The following is a 21981-nucleotide window of genomic DNA, read 5'->3' as shown; positions in this document are numbered from 1 at the left end:
AAACTTGTAAATTTGGGACACTGGGAGCTGGAGGAGAGATGTAATTGTCATTGATAAGAAGTCAGAGCAGCCAAACCATGGGCTGAAATGTGGAATTTATCAAGCACAGCCAGATTGTCTGAAAAATAGTGCAGACTACAGACAAGGGGTTTACCCATTCCTTGGAAATGCGTGTGTACACATGAATCCATTGTGTGGAGCTTCCTTAAGGGGCTGTGTCTGTGTCAGAGACACAAAAGGATAGGGTTCCCAGCTGCATCCTGAGCCCAGCTGTAGTAGTTATTGCCCAGCACATGTGCTGAGCATCTGAAAGGGTCCAGATGTTGGCTCTAAGGCTACCCCAGTTTACTTCCCCCAAAGGGCGAGACAGTTCCTACTGTTGTTTGTGTCACTCACCTCAGCACCCAGTGCAAGACCCAGTGGGCTTTAAACCATCTCAAAGAGTGCAAAGTGTCTGGCCCTGTGTGGTCCTCCAGATAACTGATTCACAGTTTCTTCAGGGCTGGCTTTTCAATCTCATCCCTGAGATCTGCGCTCCAAACAGAGCCAGGGTGGCTTTAGGGCTGCATTGAGTTTAGTCTTGCCGTGTAACTTAACTTCCCATAAGGTTTGCTCTTTGCCTGGGGTGGCTACGGAGCCTTTYCTGATGGCAGGTCCCACTCAGTCACTAAAAGAGCCTGGCAAAGTTCACGTTGGCAACACAGCCTTTGGGAGCAGAGGGAGAGCCTTGTCCCACACCTCCTTGATGCTGCTGAGGTGTCAAGGAGTGATTAGTTTTAGTGTTTCAGAAAACCAGCTGGTTTGCATGTGTGGTGCTTTATCTGACTGGGCTGGTTTCTCCTCCAAGGGTGGGGATGCTGCACTTTGATAAACTAGAAAAGGATGAAGGAAATCGGTGTTTGCCTTTGTCCGCTCCTGGCGTTACCATCTTCCCAAATGGGGTGAGCTGACCTGGAGATATTTTTGTCTCCCCTCTCAGCCCTATTCTCACACTCGCAGCTACCTTTGCAGAGCATGTTGTGGCTTGCACTGGCTCAGCCCGAGTTCAGTCACCCAAAACCTTGCAGGTCTATTTTGAAACATCATTCAATCTGTCCACTATGGAGTTTCTTTTCTTTTTTTTCCTCCCCTCTTGCTTCTGACATCATTTCCCGAACACTATATTCACTGAGCTCTGTAGCCAGACCGTCTCTTCAGCATATGATGCAAGGAGCTCTTTAAAATGGATTTCGTCTCTCCTTTTACTCTGCTCTGCTTGCTGGTGATAATAACTGTTACTCAAGGTAAGTAGGATTTTTCTTTATGGGGTTGGCACAGATTTGCCTAGATGAGCAGACACCTTAATTTTGTACCAAGATCTTTTAAGGACGCTACAAGGTTTGGGGTGACATCAAATAGTGTAGCTGCTAATGCATGAAAGGGGAAGTCAGACCAAAGTAAGACAGATTATTTTTCTAGTAAACGAGCGATAATAAAATATTGTACTTTCTGAGTGCCCCGCGTTAGTAGCAGCGCTTCAGTGGGGAATGGAAGGTCCTTGTGCCGGCTGGAGAGCAATGTGGTCCAGCTCCCAACCCTTGGTGTGACCTTGGGTTAACCCCCAAGCTGTCACCCTGCCATTTACCCACCTCTGATTTACACAGAACAACTTAATAACATGAGACCTGGTCAAGGTAAAACTGCGACCTTACTCTTTGGTTAAAAGCAGCCGTGCACCTGCAGCTGTTTCTGCTACCCTCTGTACAGGATCCATGGCACTGATTCCCCAAGGATCTTTCTTTGCACAGTCTCTCATCTCTGATGGGGAGTGATAGGTGGTCATGTTCAATTTGTGGAGAGGAAAGACCAGCTGTTCATCCTTCTGTTTCCCTGTGTGCGTGGTGTGTGTTCCATTCCCGTGTTATCGAGGTGGGGGGGCTGAACCTTATGGAAGGCGTTCCACTCCTCTGATTTTCAGTCTCTGGTGATCCAACCTGTCACTAGGTTTGGGTGTGTCCCTCCTACTGGACATTTGCCTTCCTGGGAGGCAGGGGATGGATGGACATGACAAGCTTRCTCTCCTTTCAGGCTCTGCCATCCGGACTGGTGTGCTCAGCGGCGGCTCAGCTGTCTTTTCTTTGGGAATCCAAAACCTGCAGGACTTCTCCAGCATGAGCAAGGAGGATAAGAAATGCTTCACAACTGTCTTAAATGACACTTTGTTGGCCAAATGTGGCACTTCTGCCAGTAGATGCCTKAACTTGGAGAACGGCTCCCTGGTGCTGAGGAGTGTGGAGAAAGGCGACGAGGGAAAATACGGATTTGTTTTTCAGAACACCACCAAAAATTTTACRCTGCAAGTATTTGGTAAGTGGCCTTCTTAGCAGCAAAGAGCTTTTGAACTTGTGAGCCTGGCTGGAAGCYCTTAAATTCTTCTTAAGAATTTGCTTGAGCTTGCAGGAGGTACAGGTGCCTCTGGGAGCCATGCCAGTCTCCCTCCCATCCCCTGTGGCCTCGGAATTCCTGTTCCCTCTGCTGTGCCCACTCATCCAGCTGCAGGGTGCGAGGACAAAGTCCCTTCTGTACAGGACCCAGCTCATTGCCTGGGTTAATACAGAGAAGGTTAATACAGAATACATCTAGGAGGGTTTGTGCTCCTGCTGAGCGATGCTCCAGGCAGGCAGAGACCATTCTCTGCTCCTTATCCCCACCGTTCCTTTTGCAGGGCTCCGACTCACAYAGGCTTCTGAGATAAATTGAAGCGCATAAACTGAAATGAAAATGTCTGAGCAAACTGCTCAGTGGAGACAAATGAACCCTCACACYTTTTGGGTGCAAACAGGCGGAACTGCTGTGCAGAGCAGGTCAAAGATGTGACTCCTTGGCACGAAGAACAGGGGCTTAGACTGGAAGTAGTCAAAGGCTGCAGAAGTGTCCTGGGTTTTGCCTCCATTTCAGTGGATTTGCTTTGGGAACATTTGCCTCCTCCTTATGTTCTGTTGCCACCCCTAAGRCAGGGAAAAGCTTTCACAGCCAACATGTTCCTGGAGACAGGGAATTTTAGCTGAAGATGATGTCCTAGTGTAAGAAAGTGATTTCTGAGCTTATTTCCATGGATGGATGTTCTCAATGTTACTCCTGCTGTCATAAAACTATATCAGTTCTCTATCTAGCTTGTATTTGCAAAGTAGCAAATGTAGGAAATTGTTTTTCTCCTTGTAGTAGATTGAAAGAGAGAGATTCAGGGAAATGTAGTAAGGGCAAAGATTCATTGATTCATTTTAAAATGTCCTAGCCTGGGTATTCCATCTAGCTGCAGGTGTCTTGTTTGGTACCCATGTTGGCCATGATTTGCACCAGTTCCTCTCTAAAATGGAAGAAGAGACAGAGTGACAGCAAAAGTACAAACCTTTGGTGGAGGAGAGGGTTGAGTCTCCTCTGAAGCCACAATTATTTGCTGATTACAGAGGAAGCYTCTAGCTGGCAGATGCTTTGGATGTTTCCACCATTCTTTTGGGCCAGGGGATTTTACTTTTTGGGGTTTTTTCAGTGTCAGTAAGGAAAATGAAGAGATACCAGRTTTTGTGACATTCCCAAAATGGGGGCCAAGACTAGCAGGGTTGGGGTGGGCACTGTTAAGCATTTCAGGGCAGAGCGCAGCACTGAAGAGTCTGATTACCTGTTTGTGTGCTCCCTTGATACAATAAATATGATGGCAGTGAGAGTGCTGGTGAGGAAAGCTTCTGTCCAGCTCCTGTTCACTGCTGAGTCCTTCCTTACCTCTCTCTTTCCTCCCTGCCCCCTGTGTGACCAGAGCCGACCATTGGGATCCAGTGCTTCCCTGATGGAACTGCAGAGCTGTCCTGCAACGTGAGCAGCGACGAGGTCGTGGTGTTCCGGTGGCTGCTGAACGGCACCCACCTGAAAGCCGAGGGGGCTTGCATTAAGGATGCTGGGAAGAAAGTTCACCTGGACAAAACTGAGCCAGGGGAGTTTGTGTGTGAACTTTTGAAGGGGAACAGCATCACGAGGACCAGGCCCATTACACTCTCTTGCAGCTACGGTGAGTAACGGCACCTCCAGAAAGTCTTCCTTTTGGTCTCTTGCAGCAGCAAAGTGAGGAGTTGTTGGTGTCCTCAAAATACCAAACTCTTCTGTCCTCTGGCAGCTGTCTTCCAGAGTTAYCAGATCCTGCCTCTAGACAGTGACCCCTTGGTTTCCTTCTCCCTCTTGTGCCTTGGACTGACACAGTGTACAGCCACAGATGGGATAAGTTTGCCGAAGAAATCCTTTTACCCAGCTCTGCACCAAGGATGGATCTCCATCTGTCTCTTTTCCCACTTTCTGGTGATGGAGATTTGCACCCTCCTGTGCACCAATCCTCTGATCCACTTTAGAAACACAGGCTGCTTCATACTCTGACATGCATCCGTGACCCAGATGCCTTCCAGTTTCYGTGCATCTCTATAAAAACACCTCCTCTTGTTAATTTCTGTTGTTGMTGGACTCAGTTGAGCTGTTTTGCCTTCTCTCTTCTCTCCTTATCTAATCCAGAAGCACAAAAGCTTTACTGATCTATACAAATGTCTCTCCATCAGCCTCATACCATYGGAAGTGGGCAAAGACACAAGTAATTTACTGAAGGAATGTAGGATATTTTTCCCTTCCATATCCTTGCTCAGACATGTAGCTCTGTGAGAAGCCTGAGACTTTATCCATTTGCAAACTATTTGTAAATGCTGAGTATTCTACTTGAATGAGACCAGAATTTAATGAGACAGAAAATCTGGATCCTTGGATGTAATTTAATTTACACCTCCAGTAGTGAAGGTTCTTTTACTCTCTGGCAGCAAAGATRGGTATCAAAGCTACAGACATAATTTAACCATAAGGTTTTTGATTAATTTAGCTGTAATTAATTTAATCACYTCAGGTACTGGAGAAACTGTACTCTTTAATAGCACCTAGCAYTATAGAAATCATCTGGGACGCTCCAGCTCCACAGCAGATTCTGTCTGTTTTTCTGTGGCTGGCATGCAGTTGGTGTGAAAGCAAACTTCCTGACTTAAGCCCCGTGTCCAGCGTGGTGGCACTCAGCAGAAACGCTGTGGGCTGTCCATGCCTGGTCCCTTTGTCACCTTGGCCGAGCTGTGCCAATCTGGCATTTGTGGCTGTGAGCAGTGATCTGAATTGTACCCAGTTAAATCGATCGGAGGCTGCTCCGTGCAGTCAGACCCAAGGCTGGGGCACTGGGGAACAAGGATGGGAACATCCATGAGCTCTTGAGTCGAGCCCCGTGATAAATCACTCGAGTGCTGACAGATCCCATAGCTGAGCCTGGGTGGTTGCCAGTCCCCTGGATSCGATATCTGTTCCATGTTTTCTCTTGGAAAGCTCACGAGGGGATTCAGCGATGTCTCTGCTGGGAGGSACACRTGCATGGACGAGTATTTGGAAGGGYCTGAGAGAGAAACYAGCAATGATTCAGYTTTTTAGTTACCAAATGCAACCACATTTGCAAAAAGTGAATTAAAGCAATTCTGAATACCAGTAAAATGAACCAAAGAGAGAAATGGGTTCATTTAAATTAATTGAAGACTAAGTTATTATTTTTGGGGGTTATTATTTGTTCTAGGCAAGGCCTGAATTTACTTTTTCCACTGTGGGGACAAGATTTATGTAAAAAATTCCATTTGGGCAACCTGTTGGCTGATKAAATTAATTTTGAATAATTGTTACYAAAAAAYGATTTGGCAGAAATGCCATAAACTTCCCAGGCACCAAAGGGCTCTGAACACACAGGATCTAACACAGAGGATTCAGAAGTTAAGAACTCAATGTATACAAAAGACTTTTATTGACTGATCACTTGTTTATTGCTTATTTTTAACACAGTATTTTATCTCAGAAAAATTTCATCTTCTAAAAAGTGGCAGATTTTTAGAAAAAAAACATTCAGGAAAAAAATTTCTAACCATATTTATAACTTTGGCAATATTCTGTAAGCTTTCATCAACACAAATAACTAGGAAAATTATTTCTGACTTGCTGAAGGTTTTTAATTTTGAATATTGATATTTTTAACTTGGGTAATTTCTTAAAGAGACTGGAACAAGCACTCTGAAAATACCATGAGCACCTGTGTGCAGTTGTTTTTATTGTCCTCATGGGTAGGTGGAGTATGATGGTGTGTAGTGTATCCTGGAACATTTGAAATCCTTTCCAGCCTCGAGAGATACAGAGCAATGAGTGCTTTTGAGGGCTCAAAAATAAGCTCCAAATGAGCTCGTTGGATGCTGCAGTGCTGTGCAGGCATGTGTGCTGCTAAAGAGGAGTTAAATGATTCAGAAAGGGATGGCACAGGCTTACCCTAGGGAGTTTAAAGGATTTTATATTACAGTTAAAGTGGTGTGGAGTGCTTTGCATGTGCGCAGCAGAGCTTTCCTGGTGGCTGCAGGCTGGAGCGAAAGATCTCGGCAAAGGAGCGAGCCTGGATGTTCTCTCTTGTGCAGGTCTGTGATGCTCTCTGCCAGCTCCCWGCTCAGCAGCGGCCAACGAGGGGTCTGCCCCTGAGCCAGGACTGCTGAGCTGGGCAAGAACCACCAGGGGCTTGTGCTGCGCTTCTGCTCRGCCATCTGCAGCCCTTGCTCCTGCTGCGTGTTCTGTGCACTCCCGGCTGGGCAGGGAACGGAGTGAAATCCTTCCCGAGCAGCAGCAGAGTCAGGGAAGGATTTCTTTCCTACAGCTCTGGCGYGAGTAGGCGCAGTCTTTGGTGCCTGAGGAAGTGCAGGCTCTGACCTGACGTGCTCTGAGGCTGGCACAGGCATTACAGGACTGTCCTAAGCTGATTCTCTCATACCAGCTSTGAGGGCTGGCTCTGCAGCTTTTCCTTCAGCAGGAGATGCTCCCTTAGGTCYCCCTCCTCAGCTGCTCATTTTCATACAACTTGTTGAAATGTAGTATCTTTCAAACCACCACACTCMCTGTTAAATTTGATTAAATCTTACAAGTTATCTGAGATGTCAGTGATCAGAGCAGCAGAAGTGAATGCACTCAGCTTAGGCACACAGGCTTCTCTTGATGAAAAATTGCAGCCCATAATTAAACGATGTGACATAAATCACAAAGTGCCACTGTTCACGTGTCAGCTGTCTTGATCCGGCCCAAAGCCACAGWGATGTCCACAAGCTCTAATCTGGTTGCAGGGTTTCTCCCACTGGGAGAAAAGAGCTTTGTCCACCCCGGTACCTAACGCTGCTGTGTCCTTCTTGCAGATCTGCTGCAGTACCCRGGGTTCATTTACATCCTGGCAGGCTGTGCAGCGGGCGTCCTCATCCTGCTGGTGGCTTTGCCTGCAGCCATATGTTGCTGCATGAAGAGAAGACACAAGTTCATCCCAGTGCCTTCAGGTGAGCAGGGAATGCTGTGACCACCCTGAGATGAGGCTTGGAGGGGGCTGTATTTGTACAGGCTGGGGTTGATGTGGCCTTGGGGTAAACTGGTYTCAGCTGGGTGGCTGCTTGTCCTCCAGCCTGTCCTCCCTTGACCTGGTGGAGCTTGCTGATAGGCAGCTCTTACAGCCATCAGAGTTTTGAGTTAAATCCTACTTTTCCTTTATTAACCTCACACTTGTGCCTCACCATGTGCCTTTGGCCAGAAAAAAAACCCAAAGCAAAACCTTTTCTGTGGGCAATAAAACGGAGCCTCGTTCAGGTGTGATCCTGAAATGACCTGAAGGTCTCTGATGGCAGTCCCTGAGTGCAACCTGCCTGTGCCACCTCAAACTGTGCTYCTGCCAGCATGGCCAGCCTGGTTTCTGGCAGGCTGGCAGTGACCCTCCGTTCTCGGCATCTGTGTGCTCCGGGAGCGGGGCCAGCGCCGCGGGAGGAGGGGACAAAACTCGTGCTGGAGGTGTGGACCTGCTGAGGCTGCGGGGTGGGAGGCCTCCTCCTCCAAGCCTCTGTTTTTGGTTTTACAGAGGAGGAGAAGGATGATGGATTAACAATGTCAGTGGTGTCCAGCGAAGGCATGAAGAGCCCCCCCAATGGAGACCGCGTGGAGGCTCAAGCTGCCCAGACTGACCGTCCTCCGAAGCCTGGTGAGCCCCATGCCCTGTTTGAAGCTGGSCTGATGCCTTGTTTAGGAGAGACAYGGTGTCTGTGTGTGGCTGGTGGGGGTGGAGGGGCTGCACCTTGCCCAGGTGACAGGAATTCCAGCAGGACAGYCTTTAGTACCTTCCTTGAGAGGTAGAGGAGCCATCCCACCAGCATCCCACAGACGGTACTGCCAGCAGGCTGCAGACTGCCTGTGCCGGTGTCTCCTGTGCTAAAACACGTGCCTCAAAAACAACAGCCCCCCAAAACTCAGCAGTTTCCTGCAATTTTCTCAGCCCTCTCCCGTTCTCATCAGCAACATTTAAAAAAATAATCGGCATTGTTTTTGTAAGCAGTCATCTCCAGGACAGCATGAGCCAATATGCTGAGCTGTAAACACAGCTAAATCCCATCAAAGCCAGAGGCTTGTTTGCTTCCTTAAATTGAGACTAAAGTGGGAATATGGTCACATTTTAAATTCTTCAAAGAAATTGAGCATAAACCCCCCAGAGCTTTAGCACAATATGGTCAAGAGAGGATGGTGATAAAAACCCTTCAGAAATCTCCTGTTCTGTAAGTGCTTGATATTAATACTCCATTTTTTGCATTATGTTTCCCTCAGTTTTGTTTCCCAAACACAAATGCTGGCAGCACCTTGCCTRGTGATGCACCAGCATCAGCTGAAGTAGGATTAGCAGAGATATCATGAACTGGAGCAGCATTTCAGAGGTCAGAGCCTGGTCTCAGCACTGCTGTCTCCTTTTCTGATGTCCTTCACTGTACTTGCACAGCCTCCTATAGCTCAGCTTTATGTCTAACCTTGGATGCTCTTTGCTCTGCTTTCAAAATATTAAATGCTACTCATGAACACAGAGCAAGAAAGAGAGAAAAAAAGAAGTCTTTCAGGTCATTGTTTAATATTAATATACTTCAAGTATAGGGCTTTTAATAAAAAATTCACACATTATAAGTTAGACTAAAAAAGTAGCCCATATTTAAATTTTTTACAATTAAGTAAAATGCAGAGGTCCATGTGGAAAGTAGGTGAGAACATACTGAATGTGTGCTGTCAGCTTTAATTATTCAGATGTACGTGGATAGATTTGGCTGTAGTRTTTTGGTACTGAAGGTTTAGTACCAGCAGAACTAAAGTACTTTGGTACTAAGAGACCAGASAGCCTCAGTACCAAAGTACCTAAAGGCATTCTGGATAGCTCASTAAATGAGTAGCTACAAAGAAAATTGAAATTTAACTTGCAGGTACCTGGGCTTAGGGGTCTGAGTGGGTTGGGCAGCCTGCAGGGGGACAAACCATTTCCCCTTTTTCCAGATGCTGCCCAGACTGCTCAAGGCGCTGAGCCCCAGCCAGAAGAAAACTTACCAGTGCAGATGGAAGCTGAGGAAATGCCTGAGGTCATCGTTGATGTGGAAAGCCAGGAGGATGCCTCAGACTGTTTCCCAGATCCAACTGATGACTGACCTGATGTGCTTGCTGCTCTGCCCTGAAGCCTGTGACACTTGTCCTTTGCATCCCATAGTCTCATTGTGTGTAGGAATTGGTTGGGAAAATTTTAGCAGGGAAAAGAGAGGTGTCAGWCCTTCTAACCTCATTTAAGCAGAAAAAAGAAAATGTAAAGAAAAGCACACACACGTGGCTTCAAGGCCRCACTGTCGTGGGCTGACAGGTTCACCAACAAACAAACTGGGGCAGCTCTTTGATGCTTTGCCTGATAACAGAGCTGCAGCCAAACCAAGGAGCCCCAGGGGACAGCCTGGAATGAGACAGGAGGTTCTTCCCTCTCCCTGCCCACCCCATGCCTTGCCTTGTCTGTGTCAGCCATGGGCAGGCACCACAGGCAGGCTGAGGTGGCCTGCCAGTCCCAGAAATTTCCTGAGAAAGCCTTTTCTTGGGAGATTTCAGGGCATTTTTTCCCAGGCCCTGCCAAAGAAGCTCAAAGGAGCTCTCAGCTTGGTGTCTGTTGTGCCGGGTGCTCCTCTGAGCTCCAGACCCTGTGATTTGGCCCTCCCCTCTTGCTGCCTGGAGCAGGAGCACTGGTGGGGGCTGCTGGGTGATGCACAGCCAGGGTGATGCTGGCTTTGCTCCCCCCTTGGTGCCCCAAATGTCTGGGGGTACAGGTGACCTTTCACCAGAACCCTGAGCCCACCCAGCGCCATCACTCGCTCGCTTGCCCATGGCAGGAGGGGGCCTGGGGCTTGGGGGTGCGATTTTGGCAAAAATGTTGATTTTAATGCTGATATTTGTTTATCATTGCAAGCATTTAGTACCTTTAGTGTAGTGGCTTAGCTACTGTGAGCTGATGAAGCTGGCCATCTGCCTGTGCACGTAGGCTTGTTCCACGCTGTGGTGTTTGCACAGACAGCAGCAATTTATAGAATCTCTTAGGTAAGTCTTGCTGCTACGCATGTCCTGTTCTGCTCAGGGGAGCTGTGCCTGTGGAGCAGCTGGGGCAGACCTAGGAGAGGGCAGGGATTGAGTCCCAGGCAAAGGTGCCAGGGGCTGCAGGGCTGTCAGGCTGCAGGGAGTGCTGAAGGATGTGCTGTAAGAGCAAGATATTTACTTGTAAGACAATTTCAGTAGTCAGAGTGAGGAGTTAAATTGATTGCCTGTTGGTGTTAAATCAGACTGCTGGGCTAGAAAGGCATGGTGGAGTGAAAGGAGAGGTGGTACCGAGTGGGATTAAAAGGGACAGGGATGTGTGTGCTGCGTTCCTCTCTTGCCTTGTCATTTTGCTTCTGGTTTATATTGTGCTGGCATTGTGAATCCCTTGGGAATGGATTTAAGATGTGCCTGGTAAATGTCACCCAAGCAGGGCTGTGAGCACCCCACCAGAATCCAAACCAAACTGGAGGCTTCCCTCCCGGGCAGGATGGCTGCATGCTCACCTGGGAATGCTTCATCCATCTCTGTGTGCTTGCCAAGGCTCTGCATCACTGACACCCAGCCAGAGGTGGTTGTTCTTGTTTCCTTGTCCTGTAACTCTCTTGAAGGGATTTTTGGCTCTTATGTACTGTGTTGGTGGTGGTTCAGCCTGTCTCCACTTTTCAAGGCTGCTGCAGGAAGCAAATTTTCCACGGTAAGAGAGAGGTGATAATTCTTTTCCTTGYGGTGCTGTTCTAACTCCTCTCAGTATAAACATTCCTCAAAGGCTGTGAGTTGAGTGACAAAAAAGTGACACAGAGTRCTTGGGGTGGCAGCACAGAAGCGATGCTGGGTGAACTGTGTCACYGGGCCAGGGTCACCCAAATGGGAGACACAGCTTTGCTTCACTTCTGCACTTTCTGGCAGGGGCAGGCAGGGGACAGTCGACTCCAGCACATGCTCCAAAGGCTGAACCGTGCTCYGAGCTGCTCTGGAGAAGATGGCAGCATTTCAGTGTGAGGGTGAGAGAGCCCGGCCAGCCTTGTCTTGCTGCATCCCAGCTCCAGYTTGTCCTGGTGCTGCCTTCCTGCTGCCAGCCCTGGGAGGGCTGGGCTGCCCAGCAGTGTGAACGCCACCACCACTGTAATCCCTGGAAGAGKTTTTCCCTTTGAGATGGGAGTCTGAGATGTGAGAGGTCTTTGTGAGAGAGATTGGACTACAGTTGGTTTTCTGTCCATTACCACTGAAAGTGCCATGCAGCAACAAAGCAAAAGTTTCAGTGACTGTGAGGGTGGCAGAGAAGTGATGCAGTCTGTGCTCTTGCTTTTACTGTACATGTTCACGCCCAGCTTTTGTTCTTTTCTGGTGTTTTTTTTTTTCCTTTCCCCTGMGATGATTTTGTTCCAAATAAAAAGATCTGTTTTCTACCTTGTTTTGGAAATGTGTAAGTGTTGTTATTTAATAGATGTCTCCTGGTTTTCGCTGAAAGTACAGGCTTATTTTCAAATTCACACACAGCCAAGTACAGGAAAGGTGATAACAAGCTACTGCTGACCAGAGCTGAGGTGGAAAGAGAGGAGTTTGCTTTGTGGCTTGTGCTAAGCATCAACTGACATGAAATGCAACATGGGGGCTTTTCATCATGTAACTCAWTTTGTTTATGAATATAAAAGGAGAACAGACAATGAACTTATTTGACTTAAGGTAAAAGTGAAAGCAAAAAAGAAATGTGTTGTAGAACGGTGAGCAGAAAAAGGGGAATGGTCCCTTTGGATTTCTTTTAGCATTCAGGATGAACTCATCCCCACAAAACTCTCATGTTACATATCAGTAATGGAACATTGCYCTGTTTTGCAGCCTCTGCTGCAGGCTGCTGTGCCTGATGTCCCAGYGGTTGTGGATGCAGCCCTTGGAGCTCCCTCGGAGCCCAGCACAGAAGCAGAGCCAGCAGTTTGTGGGGAGCTGCAGGACCAGCCCTCCCTGTCACCCTCAGCTCCACAGAAACAACAGAGTAAARGCTGGTGAGTCTGAGAGCAGATAAAACTGATAAAGGCCAATTTACAACAGCAAATGAAGCATCTGTTGCACTGAAGAGATGTGCAAGCGGTGGTTKTGTGAACTTTGATAGAAATCTCAGTGTAGTTGAAAAAACCCCTCTAGATTTTAGGCCTGCACATGGTAAGCTCATGCCACCTTTTATGAATTATTGCAGCTCATTTTGAAACAAGCAAACAGGAGATTCATGTGTGACTCAGCTGTGGCAAGCACCGTCACTGATGGATGATTTTAAAACCATTTCCTTAAAATGAACCAACAAATTCTGTAAGTGGTGGTGCTGTGAGAGCCAGRCTGTAAGTATTGTTCCCACCAGATGGGGAGATGTGAGATGCCCCAGAGATGGACACACAGAACTGGTAACAGAAGCGGGCACGAAGGGCAGCATCACCCATTTCTGTCTGAAGCAGAATTCCATGATGTGCCATTGCAGAAGCCWGGATTAGTGTTTGGATACTGCTTGTGCCTTACCCAGGCTGCTCAGTGCCTGGGTGCAATCAAACTTCCCCACCCTGAGCACACACAATGCTCCCCTCTGGTATAAACCAGGCTGGGAAACAACACAATCACCCTGTGGGGACCCTGGGGCCTTTGACAACCACAGCGTCCTGCATTGGTTTTGTTCACAGTAAACACTGCATTTCCTTTCTGCAAGATTACATGACTCTCTCAGGCAGAGAATATGGCTGGAGACTGCAGAGGTGTCTTCACTGAGAACCTAGAAGGTCCTAAGCCTTTCTAAATATTTGTACTTTTCCAGCAAGCAAATCACAGATTCGTAGAAAGGTTTGGGTTGGAAGGGACCTTAATTTAATTCCACCCCCACTGTCATGGGCAGGGGCACCTTTCGCTTGGAGGTTCCTCGGAGATTCCTTGGAGCCCCAACCTGGCCTGGAACACTTCAAGAAATGGGGCAGCCACAGCTTCCCTGGGTCACTGTGCCAGGGCCTGCCCACCCTCACAGTAAAGAGTTTGTGTRGAGCCCAGAGCAGTTCTGCCTATGCACGGACASCATCACTGTCACCTTCATGAAGACCTTTCCTGCCTGAAGTGGGATTTCAGCCCCAATCAGCTTCTGCTCCCTGAGGTTCCCCCACTCTCTCATCAACCATGAGGTCAGCAGGAACCTGACTGTGTAAAATCTTCCATTATGCTTGCAAGTTCATGTACCTGGCAGAGCTGCAGTTCTCATTGTGCCAAASACCAGTGTGAGGAATGTTCCCATCTGCAGAGGTGGAAAATACGGGTGGCCAATGTCAGCTTATTTTCAAATTGATCTATTTTTCTGGTTAGCATATTCCTTGTCACACTTAGCCAATGCCCATGATAAAATACTGGATGGGGTTGTAGTCTAAAGTGTGTGTTTTATAGCCAATAAAAATATAGTTACTATTGGAAATTCTATGCAGAATTTTTAAAACTGATGATGGCTACTGATAGTTTTAGTATTGTCTAACACTACACAAACTAGATGCATTACAAACCAAGAATTACTTGGAGGCAGTTTTCAGCAAATCTTTTGGAATTGCAAATGCAGTACATTAGAGAGAATTATTGTCTACTCCCATATCATACGCAAATGGAATAAAGAAATACAGCTGGATGCCCATTCTCCAGCAAGCATTGCTGTCTCATCTTTGGTTTATACAACTTTGAGGCCAGTACATATTTTCCCAAAACTGAAGAGTGAAGCAGTTTTAAAAGCTTTCTTTTTTTTTTGATACTGAGAAGTATCAAGTCATGTATCAAGATATCTTCAAACAAACAAAAAAGAAAGAAAGAAAAAGATGTTGTGATGGTGTTTTTATCCGCGTGAAGAGAATTGCAGCAATGACATCAACTGCATGACTTGAAGCAAAGAGAACGAAGAGTTGGTGTTGTGCTCCTGTGAAAGCTTTCAATCACAGAATGACAGGCATCAGATTTCTCCTCTGAAACAACAGGCAAGCCTGTGGTGAGGGAATCTGGGACAGTAGGGGTGGGATTCAGGGATGTGTGAGTGGGCAGTCAATTCACCTTGAGCAAACTTGAGAAGTTGGTGGAGGCTTTCCCAAGGGGATACACGGAGCYGGGAGTAGGAGCACTGCTGGGTGGAACAGCCTGTGCTACTGCTGTCACTGCTGTGTCAGGATGAACCATGACAGGACAGAGACAGGAAGGGGATAATGACACAGATGGATTGATTGCTGTGCAGGATCCAAGGGAAAGAAAGGGCAAGGGCTTACAGACTGAGGGTGCAGAAGTGGTGGTGAGTAATGGCAGACAGAGATGATTTTTCTTCCCATAAGTAGGTGGGGAGGCTGCAGGGATCTCAGGCAGGGTCTGTCCTCCATCCTGCAGCCTCTTCAGGCAGTACGAAATGATGTCCTCCAGCACGCAGTAGCTGCTGCTGCTGTCTCCTTGTTCCTCCTCTCCCCAGGATTTGTCACAGATCGTGCTCCCCAGACAGATGCTCTCCTCTGCTGGTGGTGGATCACACCCCACAGAGCCCTCAGGTGGTGCTTTTCCTGGGGCTGCAGGGACTCCTCACTCYTCTCTTTCTCTTGAGCCGATTGTAGGGCATTTGCTGTGTTGGTTTTGATAAGATCAGGAAGGGGAGCAAACACAAATCTGAAAGCAGCTAACAGGAAATAACCTTTCTTCTTCCCCTCCTCCTCATTCTAGCCAATCCTTTCCAGCATTTTTATCCCGGGCATTTTCTGGAATAGGTTGCGCTGGATGAGATGGGAGCAGAGTGATGGGAAGGCAGGACCCCAGTCAGCTTTTTGGGTACCTCGAATACAGGCAAGAATGTGCCAGCTCCCTTTCCTTCCTGTGCACAAGCTGGGTCAGGATTTCTCTTGCTGCCATGGGAGGCCACGGTGAAAGCTGTGCAACTTCAGCTTCTCTTTGTACATATTTCTGCCCAGCTGTTGAGAGTTTGGGACTCTTTTGCTTCAGATAATTTAGTGTCTGATAAGGAGTTTTGTTTCCCTGCCTTTTGTTGAGAGTTTAAATCTTTGTTGTTTGGCCAATTCAAAGACCTGTTTATAGCTTCCTCTGGAGAACCAGATGTAGATGAAAAGGCCTTCTTTGCTGGAGAGAAAATCAGTAGGAGTCAACACTGCAGTGAATTTTACCTCATCCATCTCAAAAAACCCCAATGGTTAAACAGTCTCAGCCTAAGAGGAAAGTAGATGCCTGTTTTTATACTGAATTARTGATTCTGCAGAGCTTAAAGGAATATCCAAGGTAACACAAATAACCACGGCAGCAGCGGTTCTAACCCAGTGCATCTCAGCTGCGAGGGCACCAGGCAGCCACAGTAACTTTCCATTGAGGCTGCAGCATGAGCTTCCTGCTCTGAAAAGTGCCCGCTGAAGTTGAGCAAATTTTTACTGAGCTGCTGAGARCGCTGTATGTAGGGAACATGAGGCACATGTCATTAGCAAAAAGGCTGCTCTGCCTTGATGGAAACGTAAAGGGGTGGCTGAAAAGAATGGTAACACCATCTGACAGCCACGAGTGTAACAGGACATGGGCTGCAAGCACTGCCCTGGTGGAAACACTGTGAAAATCCCCATCGTGCCGCYAATGCCCCGGTGCTCCTGTGTCATATGGAGCATCCTGCACCTGCCTTACTGGGATCTTAAAGAGCAGGGATTCCCAGAAATGCAATGACACAGCCATTGCTCTTCCTGGCAGCTGTGGGCCATAAATGTTCAAAAAGATGGGCAGCTTTGTGCCTGTGCCTTCCCCTACYGTGGAAAAAGCTCTTTGCCAACACTGGTGTGGTTCCTGCTGCAGATGTGGGGTGCTGGCCCCAGAGCTGAGCCCATCCCAGCGCTCTGCTGCCCCTGCACAACCCTGGCAGGACCARGTGAGGTGATGTATTCAAATGTGGGAACAGACAAACATCAGAGAGGCCAAAACCAGGTTCAYGGGGCACAGGGAACTTGTGGGACCAGAGAAGAAGCAGGGGAAACTGAGTTGCTGTGTCAGGATCCACACTGAGCAGGAATGGGCCTGTGTTTTCACTGGATCTCATGGCCCCAGATGTGCACGGGGCAAAGAGCATCTGTAGCAGTKATGTGAAAGACACCAGGGCAATTTTTCTTGCAACAAGACTGTGGATGGGYTGTTCAGAGTTTCTGAGAAATTCACCGCTTCATTTCCTGGTGAAAAGGACCAAACCTCCTCATATGTATATACAGAGACACTTAGAAGGCCTTTTTTTTTGCTGTCACAGGTCCACTGTCTGATAAATAAACTACAKACACTTTTAGGATCCACAGTGGGGCTGCAGAGAAATGAATGCGAGTTCTTTTTAGGAGAAGGGACATTTCATGTCCACATGCATCCCAGGGGCTGCACCAGCAGGAAAAATGCCAACAATGCCCTGCATTGGAAGCGAAAACTTTCCTTTGTGTGTGGGAATGATATAAAGGCCATTCAGGGCCACTCCTCAGAATAAATGTGCTCAGTACTGAAATGTATTATCCAGTTGTTTGTGCTCAGYCTCCTGGATCACTTCTCAGCCTCCCACCTACCCATTTCCAATTGTCCCTTACTCCTCTCTGAATTTATAAGACTGTAAAAGAATAAAATATTGTACAAAACATCAGGTATTTGTTAAGCTGATTTTCTGGGGAGTGTCAGATCTTGACCACAAGATTACTCAGATGATAGTAACAACCTGTCTTTGCTGAATATATTTCTAGGAGCAGTTGTTATTCTCTTGTTGGGTAACTTGGGCTGTTGGGTAACTGGGCTGTCCACTCTCTCTTGATGAAGGGACATAYTGTAGTTGTGTATTAATTGTGTATTTACCACTGCTGAGACTTTTCTGTTCATTTTTCTGGCTTCTTGTACAAGACAGATTGATGCCAGCAGGCCAACACCTTTTATAACAGTAGTAATGTCACTGAATTTACTAGAATGAGATGCTGAAAGTCAGGTCCTAAATCTAGGATTGTTATAGATAATGAAGATCCTCAGCTAAGCTGAAATGCAGTCTGCAAGGATAACTGAGGGGATGCTGCTGTCTGCTCCAGTTGTTGCTGTGAACCACAGATTGTCAGACTGCATGGTCTGAGGGGGTTGTGTGCCCTGAGACAAGAAATAAATGGTGTTTTTTGTGAGGTTTGGCTGTTKACACATGCTTACAGGTGGAAAAGAAGAAAATGAGTCTGAGGGGGAACACCTGGGATGGAAGGTTTAATGGCATGAGGCTGTATTGGGGTGGGGGCTTGGGTTGGGTTACAAGAAAAGGCCCTTCACCCTGGGGCTTCTGGGTTCATGAGGGAAGAGTCATCACTCTAAGCTTGTCTGAACTCAGAAGGTGTTAGGACAATGCTCTCAGGCACATGGTGTAATTCTTGGGGCTGTCCTGTTCAGGGCCAGGAGCTGAAATTTTTGATTTTTGTGGCTCCCTTCCAACTCAGGATATTCTATGATTCCATATGGGGYTACGGACATCACAGGGGAATCATGTCTCTTCAAAGAATCAGCTGAGAACTATTCTGCATGTCTCACGGTTTGAAAACTTTCAGTTACCTTTTTTGAGAAAAGGATAAAAAAWTTGTGCAGACAACTCTTTCAATATTGTGGGGTGTGTGTGTGTATGACTATTTCTGGAATATTTCCATTGTGTGCAGGCAATGAAGTGCTCTCAGTTAACTCTGAGGCACTGAGTCAGATCCCTGCCAAACCCTTGACCAAAGCACTGATTAGAGTTAATGTTTGCACCACTTTATTCAGCTTGGAGTTTTACCTTTCTTGGCCCTTCATAAGAGGAGGCAGTTTGTGTCCTTCATCAGCCAAATGACTGAAACCCTATGTGGGAGCCAGCAATTCCCTGGCRTTTACAGTGCAGGGGTAACTCCCCTTGCAGGGCTGACTCTGCTTCTTCCCTGCTCCAGCCACTGCCCACAATTGCTCCTGTCTACAGGGAAGGGGAATGTGCCATCAGGAAGCCCTCAGCTGCCACCCAGGGCAGCCCAGACAAAGCCCAGTCCTGCAGATTGGGGTAAACCCAGGAGAACTCCCAAGAGGAAAGTTACCCTTTCCCAAAACTGCTCCTTTATGTATCACCCGTCTGGCATTCCAACCAAGGTACAGTTGCTCTTCTCCTCACACTGCCCCATCGAAGGCCWGTCTTTGTGAGCAGTTTGGAGGTGTGAAGCTCTTGGGTGGTGCTTAGTGCAGGATGTGACTCACATGCAAATACCACTTATTGYGACCTCAGTTTCATACCAGGGGTACAAACTATCAGATGGGCTACAAGTCTGCTTTTAAACGAAGAACACACTAAGTGTATTTGTATTCTTCTTTTTCTAACAGATCAACTGAAAATAATTTTTTTTAAGTAAGCCTCAGGCATGAATGTTTATTGGCTCATCACTAAGTTGAGAACTTAGAGCTGGGAACAGCTGCATGTTGTCTCTTGAGACATTGCCTTCAGATGTGGGGGGCTCTGTCACCTTTCCAAGGAGATGTGAGTGCGATAATTACACTCCCTGTGATGGAGAGAACCGTGTGGTGTCTGACAAAGAGCAACAGTGGAAAGGTAAGGCCAAGCCACAAAAGCAACCGAGTGTGAGTGCAGCGCTTTGTGGCCTCTGCAGTGGAAACGGTGGCACAGAGAGCACAGATGTGCAGACACAGCCTATTGTCATGGTAATGCCCAGTGCCCTGCTCTCCTGCGTGCTAGAGGATGGGGGATGTGAAGCAGAGCAATGGGCTAAGCGGGGCTCAGGCGCTCTTAGGACAGGCTTAACTGAGGGCAGGCCCAGCCCACTGMGCTGGGACACATCTGCTTTTCTCTCAGTGCTCTGGTTTTCTAGCTGGYTTTGTTCTGCCTGGTGATGTTATTTCCTGTGTGAGGAGGGAGGGTGTCTGCAGCCAGCAGAAGTGTGTGAAAGCACCGTTACCCACAGCCTGGCAGAGCTCCTCTTGTCCTACCCAGCACGGCTTGGGCCGGTGTTGGGGCTGTGGCCACACCCAGCTCCAGCCACAGCTCCCTCTGAGCCTGTCCCCCTGCCTTGGAGAGCACTTCAGGCTCTCTGCTGTGCTGTTTTCAGGAAGTGCATCCATCCCATGCCACATCTCTGAAGGAACACGGTGGCTTCCAGAGCTCCTCTGTGGCAGCAGCCCAGAGCTGCTGTGGTTTCCAGGGATTTTCAGAGTTACCTTCCCCTTAATGCCTTCCCCYGGGGCTCTCCTTGAAGGGAAAACAGAGACATCAGTGCAGCAACTGATGCACTTCCAAAYAACATCCAAAAAATCCCTCCCTTCTTCTAAAATGGTGATCAAAGCCCAATCAGGACTGAAGAATGACGTAGACTTGCTCCTCAAGAGAGGAAAGGTAAAGCTGGCAGAATTTTGACATTTCCCCATGTCTCATCTGTCAGGAAGATTGAGGCTGGTGATATGGGCTGCTTTATCTTTGTCCAGCTGGGTCTGATGGTGCAGGAGGTTTCTGATGGGTAGAAAAGGAGCTGCTTTTGGGACAGACCATGCATGTGCCAGGATCTCACGGGGAMTCCTTGCTACAGATGAGCAATGTGCTCCTTTGCAGGTCTGGCTGTGCTTTTGGCCTTTGTTACACAAAATCTCTAAGCAAGAAGATTTTGTGCACATGCAACAAGGCCTGGTGTCACTTCTGTGATGTGCAGTGAGCACAGGACATCAGCTGTTGAGCCCTTGCTTCCCTCAAATGCTTATTCACGGCTCACAGTCAGCTCATTTTTGAACAGCTTTTTATATCCTTTGGGAGTGGTGTCTTGCTCCTGCYTACGCATTCCTCTAACAGAATCAAGGATGTTTGGTGTGCTGGTGTGCTGGAGCACAGGGCTTTAGCCTGACTCATTTCAGCCCTGGTTTTGGAAGAGTGTGTGTGGCACATGGGCGTGCCAAACTGATTAACTGGAAGTCGTGGCCTTCATTATGAATCCAGGGAATCCTTTACACCATGTCTTGTCTTCTCTGTCTCACCTTCACACACACATGTACACATCTTTCCATCTGCATTTCATCTGATCCCAGTTTCTGCCAGGCAGTGTCCCATGAGYAGGATGGCACCGAGCAGGCTCTGTGTTGTTGCCTTGTGGTCAGTTTTAATTATGACACAGACACAGTTAAGGAGATAAAAGGGTTTTATTTTGGTATTAATGGGATTCCAGGTGCATAATTTGACAGAAAATGTACATTGTGTATAGTATGTATATAAGCTTTATAGATTTTTATAAATTAGTGTATTTATTTAGAACATTTTAATAAGAGATTTAATAAATGAAGTAATGATTTTTTTATTTCATGGAATTTTTATCTGGGATGATGTTAGCATTTCGTTTATATAATATGTTTTAGACAGAAGGCTTTAACTTTCAGGTTTAAGAYAGTATSSGGTACACTGACTTTACTGAGGATGTTTGGTTTTTTTGTTTAGTAGAACTTTTAAACTAAGTTAGAATATTAGGCTACAAGAATTACAAGCATGTAATTACAAGGATAAGGGTACAAGGGATATATAAAGGGTACAGAAAATGTTTTAAAGGGTATAAAAATAAATAAAAAGGGAAAGGCATAAAAATACATAAAATGGAAAGRCAAAAATCATCAGGCATCAGTGTGAGCTCAGAGCAGGACAGTCCCCACCCCAGCAGGCTGGCAGTGTGAGTGTGCTGACAGACACTGCCTGGGGTACCCTGGAAGCAGGAGGTGGCTTTGGGGAATGTTGCCATGAAGAAGAAGGGAGATAGAGTTGAGCAGAGTGTGGGCAGTGGTTTCAGCTTGCTGGGCCTCYCTCTGCTCTGCTTGATGGACCTAGTAAAAAGCCTCCAGGAAACAGAGAAGAAAYTGGGATTGCTCCCTTTGCCCAAATTCCTTGAGGTGAATGGGCTATAAGCAGATGTGTCCAAGAGTTTGACACAGCTTGTGTGGCTGAGGAGATGGCTGGGCATGGCAGCCCCTGCCCTCAGCTTGTTTTTTGTCACAGAGGGTGGAGGTCAGGCACAGAAGTGTGGTTTTGCTGCTGTTGCTTCCTGTCTCCTTTGTGTGTGCCTCCTTTGTGTGTCCTTTGTAAGGAAACAATAGCAAAAAAAGGAAGRAAAGCTAGGTTTTCCTGCAAGAAGTGGTTTTTACCTCATTAGTACTGGTTTAAAAATGATTAAGATGGCGAAGGGGAGGTGTCTTACAAGACCTTCCTTTAAGTTCAAGGAAGAGAAATTACATGAATGAACAAGAAAGATTTATCTAATATTGTGAATTTCTAATGCCAGATTTTCTTTTGTCTTCTTTCTTGGCCTACATCTGTGATAAAAAGCTGAAGATTTTAGTGGCTACCATAGCAGAGGAATTATGCTGGTGAGAATAAGACTCAAAATCCTCGCCACTCCATCTGTTTGGTATCGGAATCAGGAATAAAGACTTTATTAACTTCTCACGTGTTTTTGGACCTGGCTCCCATGCCTCCATTTTCCCCTCCCCATCCAG

General features: G+C 47.2%; 1 protein-coding gene across 1 annotated transcript; it reads left to right on the top strand.

Moving 5' to 3' along the window:
• Positions 1-1157: 1157 nt before the first annotated feature.
• On the top strand, positions 1158-11872 carry LOC130588928 (uncharacterized). Its single transcript, XM_057389957.1, has 6 exons — positions 1158-1283; positions 2068-2346; positions 3794-4042; positions 7254-7388; positions 7958-8077; positions 9403-11872. The coding sequence occupies exons 1-6, from the start codon at positions 1223-1225 to the stop codon at positions 9549-9551; spliced, it is 993 nt and encodes a 330-aa protein (XP_057245940.1). The 5' UTR covers positions 1158-1222; the 3' UTR covers positions 9552-11872.
• Positions 11873-21981: the final 10109 nt, after the last annotated feature.

The sequence above is a fragment of the Malurus melanocephalus genome, unplaced genomic scaffold (genome assembly GCF_030028575.1).
Source record: "Malurus melanocephalus ecotype Western Australia unplaced genomic scaffold, MMel_1.1 scaffold_21, whole genome shotgun sequence".
NCBI classification, from domain to species: Eukaryota; Metazoa; Chordata; class Aves; order Passeriformes; family Maluridae; genus Malurus; species Malurus melanocephalus.
The sequence above is the reverse complement of the archived record's forward strand: the minus strand, read 5'-3'. Positions and strand labels throughout refer to the sequence as shown.